At 39.5% G+C, this 27,218-nt stretch overlaps 2 protein-coding genes across 2 annotated transcripts; both read right to left on the bottom strand.

Moving 5' to 3' along the window:
• Positions 1 to 608: 608 nt before the first annotated feature.
• On the bottom strand, positions 609 to 12,825 carry LOC149216561 (putative indole-3-pyruvate monooxygenase YUCCA8). The gene is made up of 3 exons (XM_089389999.1): positions 12,740 to 12,825; positions 12,020 to 12,632; positions 609 to 770 (listed from the first exon to the last, which is right to left on the bottom strand). Exons 1-3 carry the CDS (start codon positions 12,823 to 12,825, stop codon positions 609 to 611), a joined length of 861 nt encoding a protein of 286 aa, XP_089246125.1.
• A 798-nt stretch (positions 12,826 to 13,623) lies between these two features.
• Positions 13,624 to 14,527, bottom strand: LOC149216560 (uncharacterized). The gene has a single exon (XM_089391238.1). It carries the CDS (start codon positions 14,453 to 14,455, stop codon positions 13,787 to 13,789), a length of 669 nt encoding a protein of 222 aa, XP_089247364.1. The 5' UTR covers positions 14,456 to 14,527; the 3' UTR covers positions 13,624 to 13,786.
• Between the last annotated feature and the right edge of the window lie 12,691 nt (positions 14,528 to 27,218).

Raw genomic sequence — 27,218 nt, 5'->3', positions numbered from 1 at the left:
CGAAATTTGCCAGCTATAATGGTGGCCACATGTGTCTCATCGTCTTCCTTGGAAGACCGAAGTCTGATACATGTGACTCCAAATTCTCAACCATCAATATATTGCTGGGCTTTACATCACGATGTACAATGCGAAGATAGAAATCATGGTGCAGATAAGCCAGATTTCGATCTGCTCCAAATGTTATTTTCAATCGAGCACTCCATTTGAGAGTTGATTCTTTTTTCTATGGCTTGGACAAAATTGGTAGGACTATTTGCAAATTGATTCCAAACACCAAAACTCTAGACGCCAGACAATATTGAAAATATTATAACCTACCTTAAAATCAGAACTAAAGTCATCTCGAAGGACTTCCATGAATTTCACAAATTTAGCATTGCCAATATACTAACCATGTAGTAACTCGTCCAAGCTTTCCAGAGGCAAGTAGTCGTAGATAAGAAGTTTGGCCGATGGACAATTGCAATAACCTCACAAATTCACAAGGTTTCTATGTTTGATGTTTTCCAGAATCTCAAGCTCTCTTTCAAAGAGGCAATCTAATCTTTACCCCTGTTCATAATTTTATTCACTGCAAATGCACTATTGTCATCCATCACCAATTTCTACACGGTACCAAAGCCTCCAAACCAAATGATATCAATATCATCAAGTGTTTCAATTCTCTTTATTATATCCTGAGATGTATGTGGCTGATCTCCATGGAACATGACCAGCTTAGCATCTGTGATATAGCACATTTGAGAGAGATTTTTATCAATTTCCACCTGATAAGTTGAAAACAAGTTGAAAGAGATTAGCAAATATACTTGATGGATATCTGTTTTCTGTAGGAGCTGTTGCTCCATTTTAGTGTAAGGTTGCTTGACCCCATCATTCTTGTACAAAAAATAGTACTATAAGAAGAACAGGAGAGCAAGAGCCTTGCCCATTGTCATCATTACTCTGATGAGGATTCTGTTTGAAACTCGCTCTGATGGCTTAGTTGATGCTGATAACATCCAAAGAGTTTAGTAAATCAGAGTCAAAATATATCAAGATAAGTTCCAAATTGTCCAAGACACTACGCAACAACAATGGCACAAGGGTAGATTCAAGTTCAAAACTCTTGGTAGGGAAAGGGCAAATGAGCATATAAGACACCAATCTGAAGTCTTGGATATATTCCCTAGATCTACATCACAATATGAGTTGTATATTATAGCAGGGAATCCCAATGAATTCTTGCAAAGTGTGTCCAGTCGTTGACCACATAAAGCCAAGTTGCCCAGTAACCTGAAAATCATGTCCAAGAAGTTATCGTCTTAGATTTTACAACAATAAACATGTTTCAAAAAGTCATACAGAAAATTATTTGAATTTAACAAGAATATTATTTTCCTACTTGAAGTAAGTACAACTTCAATCCCGCACATGAAAGGGCTCCATTGAAGAAACTATTCACATATGTGATAAAACTATGAAACGACACAAGGCCTAGATAGCCCCAGGAATGCAAATATCAAAAAGAAATGGCAAAAAGGTCTTCTTGGACTAGTTGCCTATGTAAGAAGTGAGCCTCAAGCAAAACCTCTAGGAGAATACCAACATATGGCTCATACGCTCTGTACCAGGACTTGGAAACAATGTCTAGTAATGCTCTGAGTTACATGGAATATTCTAAAATCTAGAATCGAGTTACACTTAGTTAAATTAGACTGAGAATATGTGTGAATATGTGTGTATGCATTGAAGAAGACTCCTTGCACTGTAAAGACCAAGGCCCTCTCATACCACTTGGGTTTTTCCACCTCCATAAATGTCATGAGGTGCATCCTCTCATTCTCAACTTCTTCTAAAAGTGCTTTTATCCATCCACCACTGTGCTGAAATTTTCTGAGGGACTTGCAGTTGGGGAGCATTCCTCCACTGCGGCTTAACAGAAAAGCACATTTTCATGCAAAAATATAGAGCCCTGAGTTTAATGGTAACCAATTGGAGCTGCAGCTTCCCTCAGTTATTTTCCTTGGTAATGAATGTCCTGCAAAATCATAAACATGAGACAACAAATGATTAGCTCATAACAAAAAAATAGGCGGTGAATGAAGTTAAACTGAAACAGAGTGAAAAGACTGAATACAAATGCTTCACTGAAATCACATTGTTCAGGAAATTAGAGTCTAAATGAAACGAAAACAAAATGCCAAGATATGCCCTCATGAAAGAAACAAAAATATTGGATAAGGGTTAGCTTGAGCCCTAAACCTTAAATGAAACTAACAGAAAATGTGATAAACCCTGTCCCTTAAACCCTAATGCAATTGTTCGAAGGAAAACAAACTACAGAATCACTGTACTTACCTAAATTTCCTTTGTAATGAGCCCAAAAGGCCACCTCAAATCATTATTTGACTCTACTCGATCTGTTCCATTTCCTGCACGTAGAAGGTGTTGAACATTTCTACCATGAACAAGAATTTGAGTTGTTGTGGTTATGATCTGGTGTGAACCCTAAATGCACAACACAACCTGTACAAGTCACTTGAGTTGGGAAGCTACATCCACATTATCATGGTGTATCTAGATCAGAACATTGTCTGACACATTACTTGTCCATACATGTAATTAATAGATAAATGGCGTGGATTATTTACACTGTATCTGATCTTCTATCTTAAAAGACACCAATTCTTGAAGCAGGTGTTGGAAATAATACTGAGAGGGGGGTTGAATCAGTATTATCTAGCAATTTAATAAATCTTCCTTATTTGATCTTTGAATTATTTTTGCATGTCAGTACCATAAAATAATGAGCATGAACAAAGACAACAGATAGTCACACCAAAGAACACAAGATGTAAGGTGGAAACCCAATGTGGGTGAAAACCACCTGCTGCAATATGTCTCTATCTTTTTTCAAATTAGAAACTCCTTTTACAATGATTTTGTACTGGTGCAGTCCTTTACCAGTACGCAGGCTGCAACCTGCAGAGAGCTACAACTCTCTCTCGTTTTCCAGCCTTCTCCTGGAAGGGAGCTACAACCCCCTACTTCTTTTCATAAAGCATCAAATGATCATCAAGTACATAACAGTTACAGTCCACTACAGTTATCAGATCAGTAATAACAGAACTAACCCAGAACACCTTATCAACAGAGAAATTCAATCAACAGAACATCTTAAGACAGAGACGCAATTTTCCCTTCTGTGGCCTGCGACCAGACGCAGTTAACCTTCTACTCCCCTGCGTCCACACGTAGAGATCCTTCTGCTGCGCTGCGTGCCCACGCACTGTTCCTTCAACTGCACTGCGTCTTGTTGCTACAGGGACGCACCCAGAAATAATATCGCGCCGCGTCTTTTTGCTCAGAGACGCATTTGATCCTTATTATGCTCCGCGTCCCCATGCAGTGCGCCTGTTACTGTACTGCGTCCCGGATGTACCTGAATCTTACTCTGCCCTGCGTCCCCACGCAGGTCTCTTCTTACTGTACTACGTCCCGGCGCACTTGTCTTTCACTGAACCTGCATACCTTCGGGTATGAATAATTTCAAGACTTTAAGAGTAACCCAAACAGTCAGATCTACAGATCTGATCATGCACCAAAGAGATCTCAGTCTTTCAGAAGATTCGCCTTTTTAGATCTAGACCAGATCTAGCCTCATAAGATATTCAACCAAAGACATGCTCAAACCAAATGATCTCCTTTGCTTTATATAGGCAAGCTCCTCCTCAAATCATGGAACAATACCACGAGCCGACACCATAATAACACAATACCGTCGGCTAGATACCAAGAGTAAAACACAAGAAACCCCCACGTGAGCTTTTCTCTGCCTTGAAATGTGTGCACTGGGTGGACGCACCTCCTGAATGGCTGGCCTGCGACTCTGGACGCGGTCCCTGTAAGGTGTACCTGCGGGTACGCACCTTCTGAACTGATTTCCTGCGTCCTTCTTATTTTTCAATAAATTGAGAGCCTTGTCATGGGAGTTGCCATCAAGTACAACATCTGTAACATATAGCCATACCAGAGAACATAATGCCAACAATCTCCCCCTTTGGACTTGATGGCAACCTTACAATCTTCAGCTTCATTCTCCCCCTTTGACATCAAGGGCAAAGGGGTATGCTCCCCCTAAGATCATGCTCCCCCTGAAAAAGAACCAGATCTGTAACAAAGAACCATAATCCACCATGAAAGAGATAGAGACATATTGCAGCTATTTCCAAGATCTCCTTCTGACCATCCTCCATAATGCCAACAGTGCATTATATGCTCCCCCTGAACCTGTACCATCAATCAGAAAAGATTCAACAATAAGATGATGCATCAACAACCCCCAGCTTTTGCCTGAGGTATTCAAAAGTGTCCCTGGGCAATGGTTTGGTGAGAATATCAGCAACTTATTCCTTAGAAGGAACATACTCCAACTTGACCTTCTGTTCAAGCACTTGTTCCCGGAGAAAATGATACTTGATTGGTATGTGCTTGGTTTTTGAATGCATAACTGGATTCTTTGAGATGCTGATTGCACTTGTGTTATCACATAAGATGGGGATAGGTGGTGTACAAGTGATTTGAAAATCCTGCAAAGTCTGCATCATCCAAAGGAGTTGGGTGCAACAAGATGCAGCAGCAACATATTCTGCTTCAGCTGTAGACAAGGCAATTGAACTCTGTTTCTTGCTGAACCAAGATACCAGTCTAGAACCCATAAAGAACGCACCACCACTTGTGCTTTTCCTGTCATCCACACTTCCGGCCCAATCTGCATCTGTATAAGCATGAAGAGTAAGATTTGTATCTCTAGGATACCATAAGCCATAATTTTGAGTCCCTTGAAGATATTTGAAAATTCTCTTCACTGCCTGAAGATGAGTCTCCTTCGGATTTGCCTGAAATCTTCCAACTATTCCAACTGCATGCATGATGTCCGGTCGGGTACCTGTCAAATAAAGTAAACTTCCAATCATAGATCTGTAGGTTGGTTGATGTACTGCTGCAGATTCATCATTTGTACTGAGACTACATCCTGTGACCATGGGTGTACATACTAGTTTTGCATCTTCCATGCCATATTTCTTCAAAATCTGTTTGAGATACTTGGTTTGAGATAAAAAGATTCCTCCTTCCTTTTGTTGGATTTGCAAACCAAGGAAATATGTCAGTTCTCCTAGCAAGGACATTTCAAATTCTTTCTGCATGACCGAGGCAAAGCTTTAACTCATAGCTTCTTCATTGCTGCCAAAAATAATGTCATCTACATACACAACAAGTATTAGCAATTTGTCATTTTCAACTTTTATATAAAGATTGCTATCTGCTGAACCTTTTGAAAAACCTTGTTGATGAAGATATTTGTCCAAGCGGTAGTACCAAGCCCTTGGAGCTTGTTTGAGACCATAGAGGGCCTTTTTCAATCTGCATACAAGGTTTGGATCATTTCCAAGAATGAACCCATCTGGCTGTTCAATGTATACTTCTTCTTCCAAGTCTCCATTCCAAAAGGCTGATTTCATGTCCATTTGAAATACTTTGAAGTTTTGAAAACTTGAGAGAGCAAGAAACATTCGGATGGCCTCAAGTCTTGCAACAGGAGCAAAGGTTTCTTCAAAGTCTATTCCTTCTTGCTGTGCATACCCTTTACAAACAAGTCTGGCTTTATTTCTAATTACTTCTCCATTTTCATTCAATTTGTTTTTGAAGACCCATTTTGTCCCGATAACATTCTTATCTTTTGGTCTAGGAACCAGCTCCCAAGTGTTGTTCTTTTCGATCTGCTCAAGTTCTTCATCCATTGCTTTCACCCAACATTCATCTTTGCATGCCTCTTTCACATTTTGTGGTTTAGTTGAGGAGAGTAATGCTAAATAGCTTGAAGCTTCTGCAATTGTTCTTCGAGTTTGTACACCTGCTTCTTTCTGCCCCATAATCTGAGATTCTGGATGGTTCTTCTGAACATATCTGGATGGAGTCTTTTCTTCTATTCTTGTTTGCTCCTCTGGTTCTTCTTGAGGTTCTTCTTGAGATTCTTCTTCTTCATCATTCTGTCTTTGAGGGTAGCCTTCATCTTCTTCGATGTCTTCACGATGTACTTGCCTAGGAATGTATCCCTTCTCATCAACCACTACATCAATGCTGTCAACAATTCTGCCAAGTCTTTTATTGTAGCATTTGTATGCTTTGCTATATGGAGAATAACCAAGAAGAATGCCTTCATCTGCTCTAGGTTCAAGTTTGCCAAGCTGCTCATCAGTATTCTTGATATAGCATTTGCTCCCAAATATTTTGAAGTGCTTTACCGAAGGAGTCCTACCATTCCAAAGCTCATGAGGAGTTTGAGTGCTGTTCACCCGGACATTCGTTTTGTTGAGAATAACAACCGCAGCATGTGCAGCTTCACCCCAGAAAGTAGCGGGAGTTCCTGATTCATCAAGCATAGCACGAGCCATTTGTTGGATTGTTCTGTTCATTCTTTCCACAACTCCATTTTGCTGGGGAGTTCTTGCTGTAGAGAATTCTCTTTTTATCCCATGTTCTTCACAGAAATCGAAAAATTCATTTGACGTAAATTCCCCACCTCTGTCGGATCTGAGGCACTTAATTTTGTGACCTGATTCATTTTCCACCAAGGCTTTGAAGGATTTGAATTTTTCGAATGCTTCATCTTTGTGCTTCATAAGTCCTAACCAGACAAACCTGGAGAAATCGTCAATGAATAATATCAAGTATTCTTCTCCTCGAGGTGTTCTTTTCCTGAAGGGACCGCATGTATCTGTATGTACTAGCTCAAGAGGCATGCTAGCTGATCCTTCTTTCTCTGGAAAGTTAGTTCTGGTTTGTTTTCCAAACTGACATGATTTGCATATGGTGTTGTCAGGAATTTTGATATCTGGAAGATCGCGAACTGCCTGATATTTGCACGCTTTCCTTATTTGTGAGAAGCTTAGATGTCCCAACCTTCAATGCCATAACCAGTGCTCTTCATCCTTGCTCAGATAGCATTGTTGTTGTCCTTCTTCAAATATGTACAGATTATTTGGAGTTCTTTTGCCTTTGAGCACTGTTTTACCTGTATCAAGATCACGAACAAGACATCCATTCGATCTGAATATAACCTCGGTTCTTTGATCACACATCTGGCTGACACTTAGAAGATTATGCTTCAATCCATCTACAAACAAAACATTTCCAGCCTTGACCTTTTCTTTTAACTGAGTAATGCCTTTTCCTTTTATAGTTGCAGGAGTATCATTTCCAAAAGAGACTTTCTTTCCCTTTTCTCGAGCAGAATAAGATTCAAGTTTTTCTTTATCACCTGTCATATGCTTCGAACATCCACTGTCAATGTACCATAGATTTTCCTGTCCCTCTGCATAAAAAGCTATCCCGCATCTTTCTGTTTGAGGTTCCTTTATTCTCCATGTTTTGGTGCTTGAGGCTTGTTCCTTTTTCTGCTGAAACTTGCTCCTGCATTCAGAGTCTTCATGCCCAAAATTATTGCAAATAGAACATTCAACTTCATTTTCAAGAACCGAAAAGTTGTTATAGGTCCTTTTTGTAATCCCTATCATACTTCTTTGTTTTTGAGCTTCCCTAGTCATGATTGTTTTATATGCAACACATTGAGCTGCTTTGTGACCAAAGTTATGACAAGAAAAGCATTGTCCATTGAAGAAACTTCTGCGGTTATCGAATCTACCAGCCAACTGATTGTAATTTCTATTTTCATCTATTCTTGAACCAAATTGAGAAGATTTTACCTGTGGCTGGTTCACCCTTAACATGGATTGCCCCTGATAGTTTCTGTTTGTAATTCGTCCCTGCTTTACCTGATGATCTTCATTGTTCTTTTGCTCATTTCTTCTTGCTGCATCAAGATAACTCTTAGAGGTGGATGCTTGAGAGGTTTCTCCATTGTAGCCCAGACCTGTCTTGTTTAGAGGAGACCGCTGCACATTGATAATCTTATCCAAAGTTTCAGATCCTTTGACAAACTTAAGATTAATAGTTTTTGTTTTCTCAATCTCTTTTCTAAGACCAACAATTTCTCCTTCTAGTTTTTCAAGATGTTTTTCCTTTTCATCAATTTGAAATTGTAAAGTATCAATGATCACATTCTTTTCTTCTATACATCTCTTGAGTCTAGTAATTTCATCATAAAGGTTATCCACATCTATAGCATCCATATAATCATCATCTTCAAATGCCATTAACAACTTATATTCATTACCTCGTTCATCTTCATCACTGTTCGATAGACCATCACTATCTTCATGGGTGTAGTAGCTTTTCTTATTTGCACTTTGTTTCTTGTTCCATCTAGCAGGTTCCTTTCCTTTATCCTTATAAGGACATTTTGCAGCATAATGACCTACTCTTCCACAAGCAAAGCATTTAAAAGGTAACTTACCTCTGAATCTTCCAGAACCTCTTTGAAGTTTTCTGACAAAATTTGATTCTTCTTCCTCTTCTTCTGGGACGTGGATTGCTTCATAATAATCTTCTTTACCTGATGCCTTGAAAGCAGCTTCTCTTCTGTCTGATGGACCTCCCTTTCTCATTTCATAAGCAGTTAGAATTCCATGTAGCTGAGACATAGTGAGAATTCGTAGATTTTCCTTTTCTTCTATAGCAGATACTTTAGATTCAAACTTGGGGGACAATGATCTTAGAACCTTTTCAACCACTATAGCCTCTCTTATTTCTTCACCCAAATTTTTCATACAATTAACAATCTCATCTACCCGAAGAAAATAGTTAGCCACACTTTCATCATTATACATCTTGAGAGTCTCATACTGAATCCTGAGAGTTTGAAGTTTAGCACGTTTTACCTGTTCATCTCCTTCATAGCTTGTGACAATTTTGTCCCATATCTCTTTTGCGGATTTGTAGTGCATTACCTTCATGAATTCTGTTTGGGATATACATCCTAACAGAGTACTGACTGCTTTTGCATTTGTTTCATACTTCTTTTTCTCAGCTGGATCTGTAGGAGTAGCTGAAGGAAAAGCGTAGCCTGTTTCAACAATGTCCCAAACTTCTGTACCAAGAGATTGAAGATATGCAGTAACTCTTACCTTCCAATAATTGAAGTTTGTCCCATCAAAAACCGGTGGTCTGATTGATGCTTCTCTCTCGTAGTTGCTCATGATGAACGATCTACCTTCAAGCGATCAAGCTTCTCTGAAGAACCTGGCTCTGATACCAATTGATGGAAATAATACTGAGAGGGGGGGTGAATCAGTATTATCTAGCAATTTAATAAATCTTCCTTATTTGATCTTTGAATTATTTTTGCATGTCAGTACCATAAAATAATGAGCATGAACAAAGACAACAGATAGTCACACCAAAGAACACAAGATGTAAGGTGGAAACCCAATGTGGGTGAAAACCACCTGCTACAATATGTCTCTATCTTTTTTCAAATTAGAAACTCCTTTTACAATGATTTTGTACTGGTGTAGTCCTTTACCAGTACACAGGCTGCAACCTGCAGAGAGCTACAACTCTCTCTCGTTTTCCAGCCTTCTCCTGGAAGGGAGCTACAACCCCCTACTTCTTTTCATAAAGCATCAAATGATCATCAAGTACATAACAGTTACAGTCCACTACAGTTATCAGATCAGTAATAACAGAACTAACCCAGAACACCTTATCAACAGAGAAATTCAATCAACAGAACATCTTAAGACAGAGACGCAGTTTTCCCTTCTGTGGCCTGTGACCAGACGCAGTTAACCTTCTGCTCCCCTGCATCCACACGCAGAGATCCTTCTGCTGCGCTGCGTGCCCACGCACTGTTCCTTCAACTGCACTGCGTCCTGTTGCTGCAGGGACGCACCCAGAAATAATATCGCGCCGCGTCTTTTTGCTCAGAGACGCATCTGATCCTTATTATGCTCCGCGTCCCCATGCAGTGCGCCTGTTACTGTACTGCGTCCCGGACGTACCTGAATCTTACTCTGCCCTGCATCCCCACGCAGGTCTCTTCTTACTGTACTGCGTCCCGACGCACTTGTCTTTCACTGAACCTGCGTACCTTCGGGGTATGAATAATTTCAAGACTTTAAGAGTAACCCAAACAGTCGGATCTACAGATCTGATCATGCGCCAAAGAGATCTCAGTCTTTCAGAAGATTCGCCTTTTTAGATCTAGACCAGATCTAGCCTCATAAGATATTCAACCAAAGACATGCTCAAACCAAATGATCTCCTTTGCTTTATATAGGCAAGCTCCTCAAATCATGGAACAATACCACGAGCCGACACCATAATAACACAATACCGTCGGCTAGATACCAAGAGTAAAACACAAGAAACCCCCACGTGAGCTTTTCTCTGCCTTGAAATGTGTGCACTGGGTGGACGCACCTCCTGAATGGCTGGCCTGCGACTCTGGACGCGGTCCCTGCAAGGTGTACCTGCGGGTACGCACCTTCAGAACTGATTTCCTGCGTCCTTCTTATTTTTCAATAAATTGAGAGCCTTGTCATGGGAGTTGCCATCAAGTACAACATCTGTAACATATAGCCATACCAGAGAACATAATGCCAACAGCAGGTTTATGTATTGTGATTGAATCTAGGCCTGATAGTTTAAACTCTGTTTATACCTTTCCATTTCATTATTTATTGATTCATTCTCACTGGAGTTAATCTCAAGTATATTGCAATTGTTTGAAGGAAAGCAAACTACAGAATCACTGTACTTACCTAAATTTCCTTTGTAATGAGCCCAAAAGGCCACCTCAAATCATTATTTGACTCTACTTGATCTGTTCCATTTCTAGCACGTAGAACGTGTTGATCATTTCTACCATGAACAAGAATTTGAGTTGTTGTGGTTATGATCTGGTGTGAACCCAAAATGCACAATGCAACCTGTACAAGTCACTTGAGTTGGGAAGCTACGTCCAAATTATCATGGCGTATCCAGATCAGAACATTGTCCGACACATTACTTGTCCATACATGTAATTAACAGAAAACCAATAGAGAAGCTGGACTTCTTGCGTAATGAAAGTTTCTCTCTTTACAGGCTTAAAAGTGTGTATATTTTTGGGATTGAAAAGTGATTTTGGAATGGTTTTATTGTAGATTTAAGCTCAAGGTTCTTGAGCTGAAATATTGGGACAACAAGATCAGGGCTTTTCAAGAGGCTTTCCACCCAGGTCCAGCATGTTTTCCGAGAACACAACACTGTATCTGATCTTCTATCTTAAAAGACACTGATTCTTGAAGCAGGTTTATGTATGGTGATTGAATCTGGCCCTGACAGTTTAAACTCTGTTTATACCTTCAAGACTTTTTTTAGTTATAACAGTTGTGTCTTTTCAGACTGTCAGCTCTCCTTTGGGGACTTTTTATTCATATTTTAGCAGTGTGTATTCTGTGTGTTTGTTGTAAGGTTTTTCTTTCACTTTCAGCTGAAGGTCAGTAGTTCTTAGGCACTCTTTTTGGTTTAAAACTGTATATGCTAGTGTTGTTTTTATTTCAGTGTTGTGAGGCTTCTTGGACTCTGCTCATTACATTCTTGGACTTGGAAAAATAATAAGTAGAAGAAAATACATTAAGAATGTAAATTGGGACAGAAATAGCTTTCGACCTCTAGTTTCCATCGCTGACAGGAAACTTGAAAGACGAAAAAATTCACCACGACTTTGTAGAAAATCCTAGTTTTCGATAAAAATCATCACTGTATAACAATTCCGGCATACTTATATCAAATATCCATAAATTTCTGTACGCAGATATAAATATTTTTTTCCTGGATCTGGTTCCTGTCTACATACTCATAGCTTTGCAGATTTTTTTATTTTTTTTTCGAGGTAAATTTCGTTATTCAGGCATAAAGATCCATAAATCGCTGCATGTAATTGTAAACATTCACTTCTAAAATGAATATAATGTTCAATTATTGCGTTTCTTTAAATTTTCCGATGAAAGATGCAAAATATGTAAAACCTAGCGAAAAAAAATGAAATGGTTGTACAAAAGGAAGGTTTAGGGGGACATATGATTACTGGACTACGAACTACGATAGGCGACCTCGGCCCTGCATCGTTATTTACAAGCTCCAGCGCTATTTCCATGCCAAAATTTCCCCATCCCACGACAAGAACTCTCTTGACCTCGAAATCTTTTTCATTTTTGTAATCAATCGAATGGATAATAGTTCCTCGAAAGTTGTCCAACCCGGGAACATCTGGCATGAAATTTTCACTGAATTTGCCTGTTGTCACAACTAGAAACCTTCCATGGTACTCCCTTTCAGAATTATCCGAAGAACACTTTGCAATTACATGCCATCTTCTCGTCTCTTTAGTGAAGCTTTCAGACTCCACGAACTCACAATTCTGTGGCTGAATATTAAATCTTCTAGCATATTTTTCCAAGCAAGAAACAAAATGTTCCTTGGTAAGGAACATAGGATATTCATCAGGAACATGCATGAGAGGAAGGTTGGCGTGTTGCTTACTGCCCTGCAGTGTCCCCCGATCGTACGTCTGGTTTTTCCACAGAGACCCCACACAAAAATCTCTGTCCAGAACGAAACTAGAAATTCCGAGGTTTGTAAGGCATGTTGCGATGGCCAAGCCAGATGCCCCAGTGCCGACTATTATAACTTCTTCATCCCTATTTTCATCGAATGATTTGTGGTATTAATTTTCACCACCAAATCCTCCATTACCAGAACACATCTCCGTCTCATTCTTAGATCCAACAATAGCCCTGTCGCACACCAAAGCCAATTCAGAACCTCTATATATCCTATCACTGGTCCAATTCTCAATCCTCCTTCCAGAGACAAGAGGCCCCTCACTTCCATGGGTTCCACTGACTACCATGATTTTTTCCGGAGATTCTCCAGGGCTGTGAAACGCAATTGAAATTGGGCTATCAAAATCCTCTTCTAGAGACTCGTCCAATAAGCCATTGCTCAAAATTTATGTAGAGGGACTTTCGCTGAGGTCCAAAGAACCAGAACCCCTCCTTATCCTCTCCCTGCTTGAACAGAGGTCCAAAGAACCAGAACCCTTCCTTACCCTCTCCCTGCTTGAACAAGCATTAGGCAATGGGTCATGCAAATCAGCTTCAGACAGCGTCCTTACGAATCTGGGTTGTGCATCATGATGAACCTACTTCACATCGACAATAGCTAATTGGGTCAAATGAACAGATCTGCGCGCACTCAATTCTAATTCAGATTGAAACTCAATAAGGGAATTCAAGGCAAGGGTAGATGACTGGTTTGAAGCCAATTGTTTCCGCAATGAATTTGTAACCACTTTCATTTAACAGCGGAAATTTTTGCAATCGTCTAACATCTCACAAGGATGAGAGGTGGTCTCACAAGGATGATAGGTGGTCATGTGGCTCACAAGGATGACAAGTGGTAGAGAGGGGAATTGAATTCAGCGGGGAACACCTTACGACGTAATTATTGTAAAAAGGTTGTCCTAGTATAGAGAGACGCCTATAGATGAACAACATCAATGTGTATTAAGTGCCCACAAACTATATTACTCGAACCTTTCAAACCACATTTTATGAAGTCTTTGAGTACCACCACCGTCACTTCTCAACACAAAACTTTATTGAAATATTATACGAGTACAAATGGCAATGCTCATAACTGTTTTCATCTTTTATTACGTCACACACATTCTCTATCATGGACAAATGGTTTAACATATGTTTCAAATTAACTAGAAATGCCATATAAATTTTTAAACCCACCAAGATGCTATTTAGGATTTGGGGGTAGATGTGACGCAGAAATTCGCTCACTAATAGGTAGCCTTGTAATCATTCCAAAGCTCATCCACAGATTTATCAGTGATCTCACTGAAGAATCCCACGTCCCATCCATCACGCAGTTTCGAATTCATCTTGGCAACAAAGCCAGAGGTAACGGCGTCACAGTATTGGAGAAAGTAGGCGGTCACATCGTAGCCCTGGTCCCACTTGTCACCGCTGCCGGGCTTACCCCATGTAGAGGGGAGGAGGCCCGCAGTGAGGCGAACATAATCCGCAATGCCTTCGATCAGCCCTGACGGCGCGTTGCCGTTGCCGTTCCACTGCCAGATGTGGGTCATCTCGTGGTACAGAACGCCTGTGATCTCAGTCTTTACATCGCCCTGATAATCGGCAACGTACTCGGCGCTCAAGTGGATTTGGTCGTTGCCTGTCTCGGCGACACCGCTCATGCTTTCTACAATGAGAGTGACCGTCTGCACGTTCTTCCTTTCGGCTGAGGATTGCTGGGCGAAGGTCTGCCAGATGAATTGCGTGGCGTTGTTCATTATCTGCTTCACCTGGGCGCTCCCTATGACGATGTCGAATCTCCTCCCGGCGTCGCTATCATTGGCTGAGTTGGTGACCACGAAGTCCAAGCCGTGGGTGCCTCCGGCGGCCATTGCCAGAAGAAGTAAGGCGACACATTTTGTTCCTGCCATATTCAGCAAGAACAACAATGTGCAAAACGAAATCGTGAATGGGCAAAATGTGGGAGAAGGCTTGATTTCTTCTTCGTTTATGGGGAAGGGAGAGAGGGGAGAAGGTTTATTATAGAGCGAGCAAAGTGAGGAATATTAACATGTATGCTGCATCTTTGAATTTTCAAACGACTCACTGCAATTTGAAATTCAACGCGTAATGCGATGTGGTCAATATTCAGAGTTGTAGACGAAACGCAATCGGACAGGACGAAGCAATGATGTTCTGGTCAACGCCACTTTACTGATGCATAGATTATGGGCAGTTTGCGCGTATTTTCACTATATGGTTTCCACGTGTTGGAAAGAGGCAAACCGCAAGTCTCGGACAGACTTTGACATTTTGGTTTCGAAAAGGAAAGGCAAGAAAAATTATGTGAACCTTCATTGATTTTTACAATCTTAATCCTTAATAGTTTTTTTTTTATAATTGAAGTTGCCAAAGGTGTTTCAGGTTGCTAATCTAAGTTGTCAAAGGTTTTTCAGGTTGCTCATCTGTGAATGCAGTTAAAAATAATAATTTAAACAATACAAATCCAAATTTTCTCACAATTTTTTAATCTCCAAATTTCCCCACAAATTTTTAATCTGATTTTGATTGGAAACTCCAAAAAAAATTCTAAAGTTTAACTAATAGACCATGACAATTCAATTTTATAGGATGAAAACGGATGTTGGTATCTTGACATTTTTGCTCAAGCAAAATGGTAATTTAAATTTTTAATCTGATTTTAACCCGCAACTCCAAAAAAAAAAATCTAAAATCTAACTAATAGACCAGGACAATTCAATTTTATAGGATGAAAACGGATCTTGGTATATTGACGTGTTTGCTCAAGCAAAAAGGTAATTTAAGTGGACCCTTAGCGAATTTTTACATATGGGTAGGAGGAGAGATGGAAACTTCCCAAGAAAACAATAATTCTGCGCATTTAGTAACGCTAAATCGGATTTTGGATAAACAAACCAAAACTCTGGACTCGAATTTTGGTGTGTGGAATTGATTTGCAAGTAATTTCATTATTTATACGTATATATGTGAGATGTATTAATTTTATGTTAAATATAAAAATAAAATATTATATTATTTTAGAATAGATTCTTTATAATTTTAATATAATGATTAGTTATTATTAAGTGAAGAGTAGAGATTTAATCTTAAGAGAATATGTTAGAATATTTTTAGTGAAATCAGTTTTACAACAGATTTTCACTATTTTATAAGTTTGTCATATAGATGAAAAGCTAAAATATGAAAAGTGAACAATGTATGAGAATGTAAATATTTATTCATGTTAATAAAATATAAGTGTTATATTTATTCTTATTTTTGGAAATATAAGAGGAGGCACCACATGAGAGGTTAGACATGAAACATTTAGAATTAGTGATGGACCAAGAAAAGACAAGGAACACAACAAAAAAAAAAAAAAATTTATAAATCCTCCATTTTTTCCAATGAGATACCACTTTCTAGCTTATTTGACCACTATAACCAACATGATTGGAGATAAATTTCACTGGTGGAATATCTATTAAAGAAAAGATTGCATGAGATAAAAAGACAAATTCAATTTTAAAAAATGAGGTACGAGTTGGAGAGAAATACTCGACCTATGTCTAGAATTTGTACAACATTGCTTAGGTTTGAGAAGGTGTAAATATGTGGAAGATTTCTTATTAGTTTCCTCGTAGAGCTTAGAGCTTGGGGGAACTACTGAGACTGTATTTCAACGGTAGGGAGGAATCAACCTCTATTGTATTTCCAGAAATTTTAGAAAAGTATTTGAGTTGTCTGTGATTTTGCACTATGTAAAGTCTCATGATTAGCTTATGTTTCAAGTAAGAGAAAGAATGAGAATGTACAAAGAAATATTATATTATGAATATTATTAAGTTGTTTCATATTAATGAGTTTGTTTAATATTAATGGTTGTATGGAATATGTGTGTGTGTGTGTGTGTGTGTGTGTGTGTGTGTGTGTGTGTGTGTGTGTGTGTGTGAGAGAGAGAGAGAGAGAGAGAGAGAGAGAGAGAGAGAATAATGCAGAAGAATGAAGAAATCATATGCATGAGACCTAGGTATCTATGACAGACTTGATCCTATCCCTAGCCCCAACTAAGGGTATGAGGAGACAATAATTGTTGGAAATGGCCTTACTACTAAGAGGGGGCCTAACTTAGTAGCAATAGGATTTACTTAACTTTTAATTATTTTTACCAAAACACCAGATTCAGTAATCCATCAGTTATACTTATGAAACCAACATGAAATCAAAGTATCAAAGCATGCAAAATCACCATATAAAAGAACCATAAAGAATCAACAAGGAAAACATGCACATAAGAGGACACAAATATTTTCTAGTGGAAAACCCTCTCCACAACAGAAAACCACCCGCTGTTGCTGCTGCTCAAATATTCTATTATGCTGAATAAATTTTTTACATAGAGTAGCTAGCACCCACTAGCTGGAAGACTTGACTCCTACAACAGTGTGTTGACATCCATCAGTTGAGAAGTACTTACTCACATGACTCTGCAGATAAACATCTACTAGAAGCCTCCACCACCAACGAGCCTCACCCAACATCCATTAGACTATCCAACCACCATTGGATTGAGATTCCTCTAGACTCTAATCACTATCTGATAGTCTCCGCAAGCATGAATTCTCTACGCCTCCAACTCCTCCATGCAAACCACATTTCAAAATGTTTCAGACTGGGTTCTCAAAACTTGCTCACCATGAGCAACCCAACAACATCTCTAATATGAATAATAAAATTTGATATACACCCACTAAGCTCAGCTATCGATGTATAATTATCTATGCAAACGTATTGTAGCACTTACTCACTCCACCCATACACTCACCCCACCAATTGATACATCCAATATCTATCTCACTATTCTCACAAAAGTATATATCAAAATATCATCAATAATCTCCAACCAATACCATGGGAAAATACTATGGTTAATCTGGTACCAAGGACACCTATACCATGGTAAACGCCATGTCAATACCACAAGTCAATACCATGGTTATGCCAATACCATGCACCCCTGTACCATGGTAGTTTCTAGGTCAATACCACGGCTCAAAACCATGATAATGTCAATACCACAAATCCCTATACCATGGTAACCTCCAAGAAAATACCATTAGCAGATACCATGGTAAAACCAATACCTGTAATGTCAATACCAAGAGTCAACTTGGACCACTCACACAATCCAATACCAAGGAAATGCCAATGTTAGGAATACCTATACCACGGTAATGTAACCATCAACCATAAACTCATCAAACCATATAGAATCATAAGCAACAATAAAACTACCAATAACACAACCATCTAGACAACAACCAAACACACACACACACACACATCATATGTAAGTCAAGCTGCAACATGATCCCTTGCCAACACATGCCAAGTTTGACATCAATGTGAAGCGACAAGACTACATCCAACACATGCCATCAACTACATCAACAATCCCAACAGTAACTATGTTTACTTGACTACCATAATCTCGTCATGGAAGTCGAGTTTAAAATTTTTGACCTCTTGCAACTACCTCAAAAATCAAAACATGTGACATTGTTGCATTCATATTGTTGACACCTTTCCAATGATATATATTTTACCTCAATGCAAATTATGAGCCAAAACATGTGACCATCCAAAATTAGGCCAATTACAAACCTTACTACATTATGATTCATTCCCACGTGGCAACCATGTAATAACATGCATGACTGCTAGTATGCCTCTAATAGAGCCTACATATAAGGCACGTCACTCAACCTCGGGTCCCGTCAATAAGAGGGTCAGGGTTGATCTCTCTGCTAGAAATTGCATTGCACATTCCATGTAGGCCTAACCTCCAAACCGCTGACCACTCAGCTTGCCCCTGGTACCCTACTAGTGGTCCCTCCCAACTATGCTATCAGGCTTAACAGGTCGCCCTATGACTAGAGGGTCCCACTCGACTAGTTCAACATTGCCCCTTTGGTCGAGTGCGGGTCCCACTTGACTGACCTATTCAGCCCGACTAGTCTGACCATTAGCCTGGTGGATCCCACTAGCAAATTTAAGCATGTTTCGCAAACTTTATACTTAGGAAGTTTTCTTCCGATTTCCTTGAGAAATTACCTAGGCTTAAGGCTTGCGTGACTTGATTGCCTTACTAAACTTGAACTTTACGAAATCGAAGGTAAAGATTCAAAATCTTTCACCTCTCTTCTATCACACCATGGCCATGGAGGAAAGGATCAGTGTGCTTGGAATCCTTAGTTGCACTTATCGAAATCCTTAGAAATCTTACTTTCAAAATATGTTGGAATGAGTATAAGCTTGGTCAATAGCTTGCCTAGTTAAATACATGGAAAATATGCATCTAAGTGCACTTCTCAAAACCACAGGGAAATCAATTTTATTTCCCAACTACAACACAATCAAGCTTTTCTTTCCATGCAACGCAACTCACATACACAATGCAATTAATGAAATCAACATAATTTCAAGGTAACCAACACATTCATAAAGTTAGGGAAATAAACACAGAGAATTACCATCCACTCATGAATTTATATAGGGCATTAGCATCTCTCTTACACATGGGAATCCACATCCCCATTAACATTATAAGCATGCAAAGAGTACAATATGTTGTACATACTATTCAAATATAAGAAGCATAAGTAAATAATTATCCTATGCAACCAAATGAATAGGAAACTAAGATCGGATCTCATCTCTTTACCCAACCTTAGACAAAATACAACCATGATTACTTGTACTTGCCGCCCCTGATCTAGATTCTAGTTCTTGAGGAGGACTGCTTCTAAGGAATTTTAACTAGTAGAACAACTAGAACAAGATGCCACAAGACCACACTACCTTCATCCACCAGCTACACACATTACCGTGCAAAATTTTTAGGAAGAATCGCATCCATGCCAAGATACAATAGTGTAGATAGCTCCATCTCACTTTCAAGGGAAGAGAGTGACCCACAATAAGGGAACCTTCATTAGTGGATAAGTTGTTGAAAGGTAAGAAGTTCACATTTCCAAGTGGTTCAATAGTGATTCAAGCACTAGAGCTTCATCCCCAAGGAAACTCTTGGTGGTTCAACAACTCTATTTTTTGCAAAATAAGCACCCAAGTGACTCTTCCCAACCAGTAGGTTCATCAATCCAAAAGCTTCAAGTGGATTCTTTGGCCTTACAAGAAATCAATACAATCTATAAGACTTTTGCCCAACAAGCCTCACTGAGGGTTCTTCAACTGGTATCTATTTCTCCAGAGCTTGGTCTCTACAAAATTTAATCATATCTCTCTCAATGTGTTTCACCACCACCCTTGGGAGGAACTTTTCTTGAAGTGCGCTTCTCTATGTGTTCTCTTCCATTGTCTCTGTGCGCGAGAATTGAAGCGCACCCTTGGGTCATCCAATAAGAATTTCCCCCAAAAATGGCTAACTACCTGCCAATCAACCACTAGACAACACAACCCATGCCTCTCCTTAATTTTTTTTCCTTTTGTTTCTTATGGTTGGAGTTTAAAGGAAACTTGGGCATGTCCTTTCCTTTTCGGCTAAATTTAATGCATAGTAAACTCATTTATAACTACTTAGCCACCTAGGTTTGTTATTTTAAACAACCCATTCCTAAAGAAATCTCCCTCCTCAAAAATCTAGAATTTGTGTCCCTTTTCTAAGCCTTTAATTAATTACAATTTATTTACAAAAGGGAAAATATTAATTAGGGGATGTCACAGTCCCCTTGCCCTTGGCAGGGACATTATCCTCAGTGTTTAATAACCATACACAAAAAAGCATCTCTAAACCAAACATTGTTGATTATGGAGCTTCATACACAATGCTCTATACAGCATTTACAATGTATTTAGATTTCCTTATGCAGTAAATAAGAAAGGATATGTTGCCCACATATGGTCAGCCATTTCCCATGTTGCTTCCTCGGTCCCAAAGTGTCTCCACTACACTCTGAATTTCTCTATTTCTCGATTTCAGAGTGTGAGTTGCCTCCAATCCAAGATGCATAGAGGTTTTGATTGGAACTCTCCCTCCGCTTATACCTCTAACACAATCCAATCAATCACATGATTAACATATTTCACATATCTTTTTAGAAATGAAACATGGAAAACATCATGCACTCTAATTGATTGAGGAAAAGCCAAGTTACATGCCATTGGCCCTATCCTTTCAAGTACTTCAAAAGGTCTATAAAATCATGGTGCGATCTTAGCGTATGACCCAAATTTCAAGGAAATATTCTTGGACCTAATTCGCAGGAATACGTGTTCCCCTACTTTGGAACTCTTTGTGCACCCTATGTTGGTCTGCATAGATTTTTTTCCTATACTATGCCCCTTTTAAATTTCTTATGATGGTTTGCATTTCCTACTTCACATCCTTCAACATTGTAACAACCCTGGTGAAAATTCCATGTAATAAAGGTTAATAAAGGAAAAATAATAACCATGGTTGATGGGATAGTTATTACAAGTTGAATGTTGGGAAAAACATCCTAGTGTGTGTTCATTTGGTTTATTATGGCTAAGGAAATTGGCAAAGCCAATGGTTAAGGCTTTGGAAAGGAAAAATGGAATTTTTGGCACATTTATTTATGAAAATAAAGGAAATTAGGAAAAAGGGAACATGAAAGGTCATGGGTTGCATGTGAGGAGGAAAATGAAGTAAAATAATGGAAGATGAAAACAATAGAGGCCTAATTGATAAAAAGGCTTATGAGGATCAGTTGGTACCTTTTGTCGGATCATTTTTGGAGTTCTCTCTTTATTCCCTCTCTCTCTATATCACTCTTGGACACTTAAGAGTTTTCTTGGAGCACTTTGGCATTAGATCAAGACAGGAAAAGAAGGCAAGAGGAAGGAAGGAATAAGCAAGGAAAAGGAGGATCAAGTAGCGACAATAGGATTCTTTGCAGGTATCAATTTGCATGTGTATTTTCCTTGCTAGATTTGGCATGCATAGTATTTCATGTGGTTTCTTTGTTGTTATGGCATGGGTTTTTCCAAGTGTGACGATGCTTTTTAGCCTAGCCTTTCCATTTTGGGATACTAGCCATGGTGTGATGGGGTTCTCATGTTTTGTTTGAGCTGAATTTCCAGATGGCTTCAAAGTTGAGTGAGGTGGATCTCTGAATAATAGAATACATGACCTAGTAACCCCTGAACCAAACTGTAGGTTGTGATAAAGCCAAATTTTTTGTTTCCTCAGTGAGCCTAGGAATCCTCAACTGGTGAATGGTGGGATATATGGTAAAGCCTAGAGGTGGGTGCTCTCCAGCAGTCCTAGTAATCCTAGGATGGGATATATAGTAAAGCCAATAGAGTGGGTCTCGGTTTAGGGCCTAGTGATCCAGTGTGGATTGCGGTAAAGCCTGAGAGACGAGGAGATAAGAAAATTCCTCATGGTGTAGGTGGAGAGATCGGTGGCATCCATGCTTGTTTTCCCTAGTGATCTCGTGGAGGTCATGGTAAATCTTGTTATTACACGTTTATTGTTTTGGTCTAGTGATCCAGGATGGATTACAGTAAAGCCTCATCACTATTAATGAGGGTGAGGTGGTTTAGCCTCGTGATGCACTGGTTGATTTTTTTGGTTGAGCCCACATTCATGCTTGGAATATGGCACGGAGGTGAATGGATGAAGAGAGAATTGGCTCAGACATTCTATGGTGGGGTGGAATGTGGTAGACCCATCCCAGGTTTGTTTTTCATTCATTAATAAGAGGTTCTTTCCTTGGTATCTTATATGTAAATGTATTGATTTATATGTGGATTTTATGGTTGATGTATCATTGATATTTCTGTTTTTATTATGTTGGTTATAAGCATGTATTATGATAGTGATGATGTATGGATATCCTTATGTTTTGATTTGTAAATGAATGGATAATGTATCTATGACCTAATAGATGATAATGCAACTAATGATACAATGGAACAATGCTTCTTAGCGATTCTGAGATAAGTATGAGACCCTTATGCTTTGAGTTGTTGCTTAAACCTCTATATTACATATTTGTGATATGTTTGATGAAAAACATGTCATGGCTAGTAGGGGTGCAGTCTAGCCTTTATCATTCTTTTTACAAGTACATCATGGTTATGTTGTTAAAATTCATTTCTGAAAGTGTCATTGAGTTCTGGGCTATGACCTCGACTGTGGGCCTAAAAAGATAGCTCAAATACCAAAGATGTAGGCACAACATTGGGCAGAAAAGTCCCTGGACCCATGCATACCCATGTTGTGGGAATGTACAAAGCCTCCTAGACGCATGCATGCCCATATTAAGGGAGCGTCCAGGGGTTTAATGGTATAAAAATTCAATTGGTCTCAGGTGTTGGTTAACTGAGTGGTTGGGATGGCTCCTAGGAGTTCTGTTAGTGATGTGGATGGTATTTGTGGTATGTTTCCATTGATTCCACTTCCTTAAAGGTCACCTAGGAGAATGAATCCCATTATAGTGGCATCTCATGGTATATTTACCCAAAATGGCGGGTTACTTGGGTAGATGTGGGATGAGGGTGTTACAAAGTGGTATTAGAGCATGGTTCACCACTTGGAATGGATGGGTAGTGTGTGATGGTCATGCATTCATGTTGGTTTCACGTGCATTAATCATCCGTATGGTCTATATGCTTGTTGCATATGCATGGTGTCAGTCATGGTTGTAGTGATGTCGCCATGTGAAGGTGAATGTTGTTGTTGTGAATTGTGTCATCATGAGTGTATGATCGGTTGAATGTTGTTTATGCACATTAGTGTTCACATGTGGTAGAGTGTTCAATGATGTGATGGTTTCTTTCATGCATGAGGTCATGGTATGCGTAGTTGATATGAGCATGAATTAATGATTGGACATGATCCAGGTCTGATTGTGACAAAGGACCCTTCCAAGACCTTTTACTTTCGTGATGTGTTAAATTGCATTTTAGAAAAAAACATAAATGAATACATGTGCATGCTATAAAGAAGAGGAGCATGTCAATCATCAACAACATAAAAACATAAGTCATTGATAACGGAGTTCATCTAGGAGGGACTACATCTCTGGGCCCCGGTGTCAAGATGGTGTAGGTTGCTACATTAAGTGATTTCAATAGTAATGATGTACATAAGAGATGACGTCGTTATCATATAAGGAAAAATTCCCTCACACAGGAGTGGCCCCAAGAGATGTTCCGCTATAGGAACTCTCAGTCAAAAGGACTCCTATCAGTATGACACAAACTCATGCATGATGAGCATCCCGCTAATATGGCATAAAAGGGGTCTCAATGCAAAAATACATGACGACAACATGAGTATCCCATCAACATACAACAACGGTATCTCACAACATAACATGACGAATCATGACAACAAGTCCATCACATAGACTATTCCGCATCACATCAAGCAGGAATCATGAAAACAAGTAATCAACAAGATCCCACATTAAGCATCAAACGAGGATCTGTGAAGCACAATGCATAGAAAAAGAAGTACATGAACACACTACATATACCTCACAATCAAGGGCCATCTGAAGAAGCAGATGTCAAACTGCTGACGATGTTTGTGCCATCAATCTCACAGCATCAGTCACATGGAAATAGCTGCTCACACATGAATGTTGACACCTACATTCCACTTAGAAAAGTGGATGAAAAATAGAATGAGCAAATGAGTAATCTGAATGCACCATCAGGTTTGTGGTGTCGAATAGTGCAAAATCGACTATCCAATTTCTGAATTCTGAGAAATTTAGAATCTAGGGCTCAAGGAATCTTTTAGATTCCCCTTAGATTCCTCAAAGATTCTGCGCCATGGGTGGACTAGAAATATGCAACTCAAAATGTGAATCTAACCTTGCCATTGTGATCCCTGCGGAAAACCATGAAAAACAACTGTAAATTTGACTATATTCTGACATGGAAACAATTACCTCATCAAGGATCATGGTTCTACTCCCTGTTTCTACAACAGTCATGGTTCCACCTGCATACTGGAAAATGGCTAAAAATGCAGAACTCTGATGGAGAAATGGAAAACACCATTGCATTCGTGGCATCGAGAAGTGCTGAAACCATATAAAATTTGTCAAAATTTGACAACGTGAAAATTCGGCCCTCCTGCAAAATGTTGCCTCGAACTACGTGCATTGCCTTCCTCCACCTCAAAATCCATGCCTACTCCTGGTTCCTTCATTTTCCTTTGAACTACGTGCAAATGAGTCTTAAACAAAAAAAGGTGGTTGATTTTATCAAGTGGGCGGTTGGCTAAGTTGGTTAGGGCTTCAGTTAATAGGGAGGAGGTCGGGCAGTCAAACCTTGTGTCCTCCTTTTTTTATACAATTTTCTTTTAACAAAGGTCATGGGTTGGGCTGGGCCCACCCTGGGTAGCCCACCCCCTGTACCTTCCTCTGCTAGTTCCTTTGTATTCCCCCTTGGGCATGGTTAGGTCTGTGCCCCAAGGGCCGACCCACCACTCACTATTGGCTTTGGTTGCAATGGGGTTCCGTGGGAGGGGCCAGGGGTTGTGGCCCACCCCTCCACCACATTAATATATGCAGTTATGTGGGGAGAAAGTGGTGGGGTTGGTGGTCCCCAACCCCCTTCTTTTTTAATGTTTTTCTGTTACATAAAAAAATATGCAGGTTTTTGAAAATTTGGTTTTGCACTGAAGGAGACAAACTAATTGGCCCACAACTTCACCTAGAATTTGGCCCAGGTTGGCTGGAATCTAGTGGCCAGGTTCTGTCCAGATTGTGGCCTCCTTAAGCCTACCTAGTCAGCAAAAATTCAACCCAACTTTGACTATCTCTATCTTCCTCATCCGGACTCGGATTGACGAACCATTCACACCACTACGATTAGGATGACAAGATCTACAACCTGAACTTGGTTTGAGAAAATTTTAAGCACTTTGATTTTTGAGCTTCCATCAGTCCTCTTTGTCCCATGTGTCTCTCTAGAGCCACTAGATCAATCCTCCCCACTGAGGAGATTTTGGTCCTCCAAAAGCATGAAAAATAATGTGCAACTTCTCTATACCTTGTCTACATCCCAAGCATCCTAAAAGGCCTCGCTTCCATCTCCTTCACCTTTGTTCTTCAGAGCCTTAAGTGATGAGTCGACACCTACAACCTTTGCAACATGTAGTACACTATTTTGCAAATTACATGCTTTACTTTCATGAGCAACTAATGACCCAAGCATCCCATACTTGCCACGAGTTTATAACACACACTCAGTGGTCACGTTTACATCAAGATGGAAATGATACCCCAGCCACGAAAATAAGGCCAACATATCATTGTTGCTTCAACAAGTGATGGTCAAACACATCATCACTACAACACATGATCTACAACAATAATTCCAAACACTATTTTTGCTTTCGACAAGTGATGGAAACATGACATCACTTTCACAGTTCATCATGCCACTCAAAATAATACCAGACATCATTTTTGCTGAACAAGTGATGGAAAATACATCATCACTTTTACATTTTAAAATGCAACGAATGATTTACAAAAGCATGACCATGATAAGGCAGTTTTGCTTGTTGAACAATTGTTTCACCTGGTTCATGCACTGGCGCTTTGTCTTTAAGGCGCTGCTCTAGATGGAGCCTCCAACAAGTGGCTCTTTGATGGCAACTTCTGTCGCAATGACTGCAATAGGTTTTCTTCCTCCAGATTTTCTTAACATGTTTCTTTTCCTGCTGTTGGGAGGGTCTTTCATGCCTCATCCTTTTGTGTGCTACCATTCTTTTCCAACACTTAGAATATGTATGGTTATGTAATCCACAAAAGGTACATGTTTTTCGATTCCATGTTTTACGTTCATTTCTAACAACATGATTATAATCGAAATAAACATTCGAATATCGAAATTGGTTATACCTTTCTGTGTCGTCTTTGGTGTAAGTATGGCAAGGATAGCTTGCCTCAGCTCTTTTCCTACAATGGAAACTACCATGGGATGATGGTGATGTGTTTCCATCATTCTCTTTCCTTGACGATTTTGACGATGTTTCAAAAGAATTTGACACCTTCAAGCGTTCTCCCTTAGTGTACCTCAAGCCTGCAAATTGAGGTCTCTGCACAACCTCCAATGGTTGAGTTATGATTTGGTTATTAACACCAAGTTTTTCTTCCTCCTCGTACCTCATTCTTGTAAGGAGCCTCATGTTTGTCCCTATAATTGGGATCTCCAAATCTCCAACAGAAATCATACTATGTGAAGATGAAACCAAAAGGAAATCAACATCTTTTACCTCCTCTATCAACTTGGAAAGAACTGATGAGGGCTTCTCATCATTTGTTGTTGGTGGTTCACTAGCTGTCTCAGTGCATTCACCAGATTCTTTTCTGACATAGCCAAGTCTTGTTTGACATGGTAATTCCTCTACTTTGATGGGGTTGACAATTCCTTGGCCATTAATGCCCAAGCCTTTTCCTTCACACCCCATTTTCTTCAACAGTTTGGAGCCAATTCCTGTGCTATGATTTTCAAAAACAACGAAATCATCATCAAGAAACATATATGAAGGTAGAGAACTACTTTTTACCTCGCATAGGTCATGCTGCAGCTTTTCCAAGGCCTCTTCCTTTGCTTGCAGCTGTCGTAGCAGACTTTGTTTTTCCTCTTTCTCTTCATGTA

Source organism: Pinus tabuliformis, chromosome 1_1 (genome assembly GCF_031772625.1).
Source record: "Pinus tabuliformis cultivar Carrire ecotype Pingquan chromosome 1_1, CPIR1, whole genome shotgun sequence".
Lineage (NCBI taxonomy): Eukaryota > Viridiplantae > Streptophyta > Pinopsida > Pinales > Pinaceae > Pinus > Pinus tabuliformis.
Note: the sequence above shows the minus strand (reverse complement) of the source record. Positions and strands in the feature narration are given on the sequence as shown.

What these genes read in the sequence shown, in the direction of transcription:
- LOC149216561 (XM_089389999.1), bottom strand. Translation starts at nt 12,825, where the DNA reads ATGGAAGTGAGGGGCCTCTTGTCTCTGGAAGGAGGATTGAGAATTGGA. An exon ending in GAGGTTCTGAATTGGCTTTG is followed by an intron (nt 12,633 to 12,739) that starts GTGTGCGACAGG and finishes CGATGAAAATAG; the next exon opens with GGATGAAGAAGTTATAATAG. An exon ending in CTATCGTAGTTCGTAGTCCA is followed by an intron (nt 771 to 12,019) that starts GTAATCATATGT and finishes TCAACTTATCAG; the next exon opens with GTGGAAATTGATAAAAATCT.
- LOC149216560 (XM_089391238.1), bottom strand. Translation starts at nt 14,455, where the DNA reads ATGGCAGGAACAAAATGTGTCGCCTTACTTCTTCTGGCAATGGCCGCC.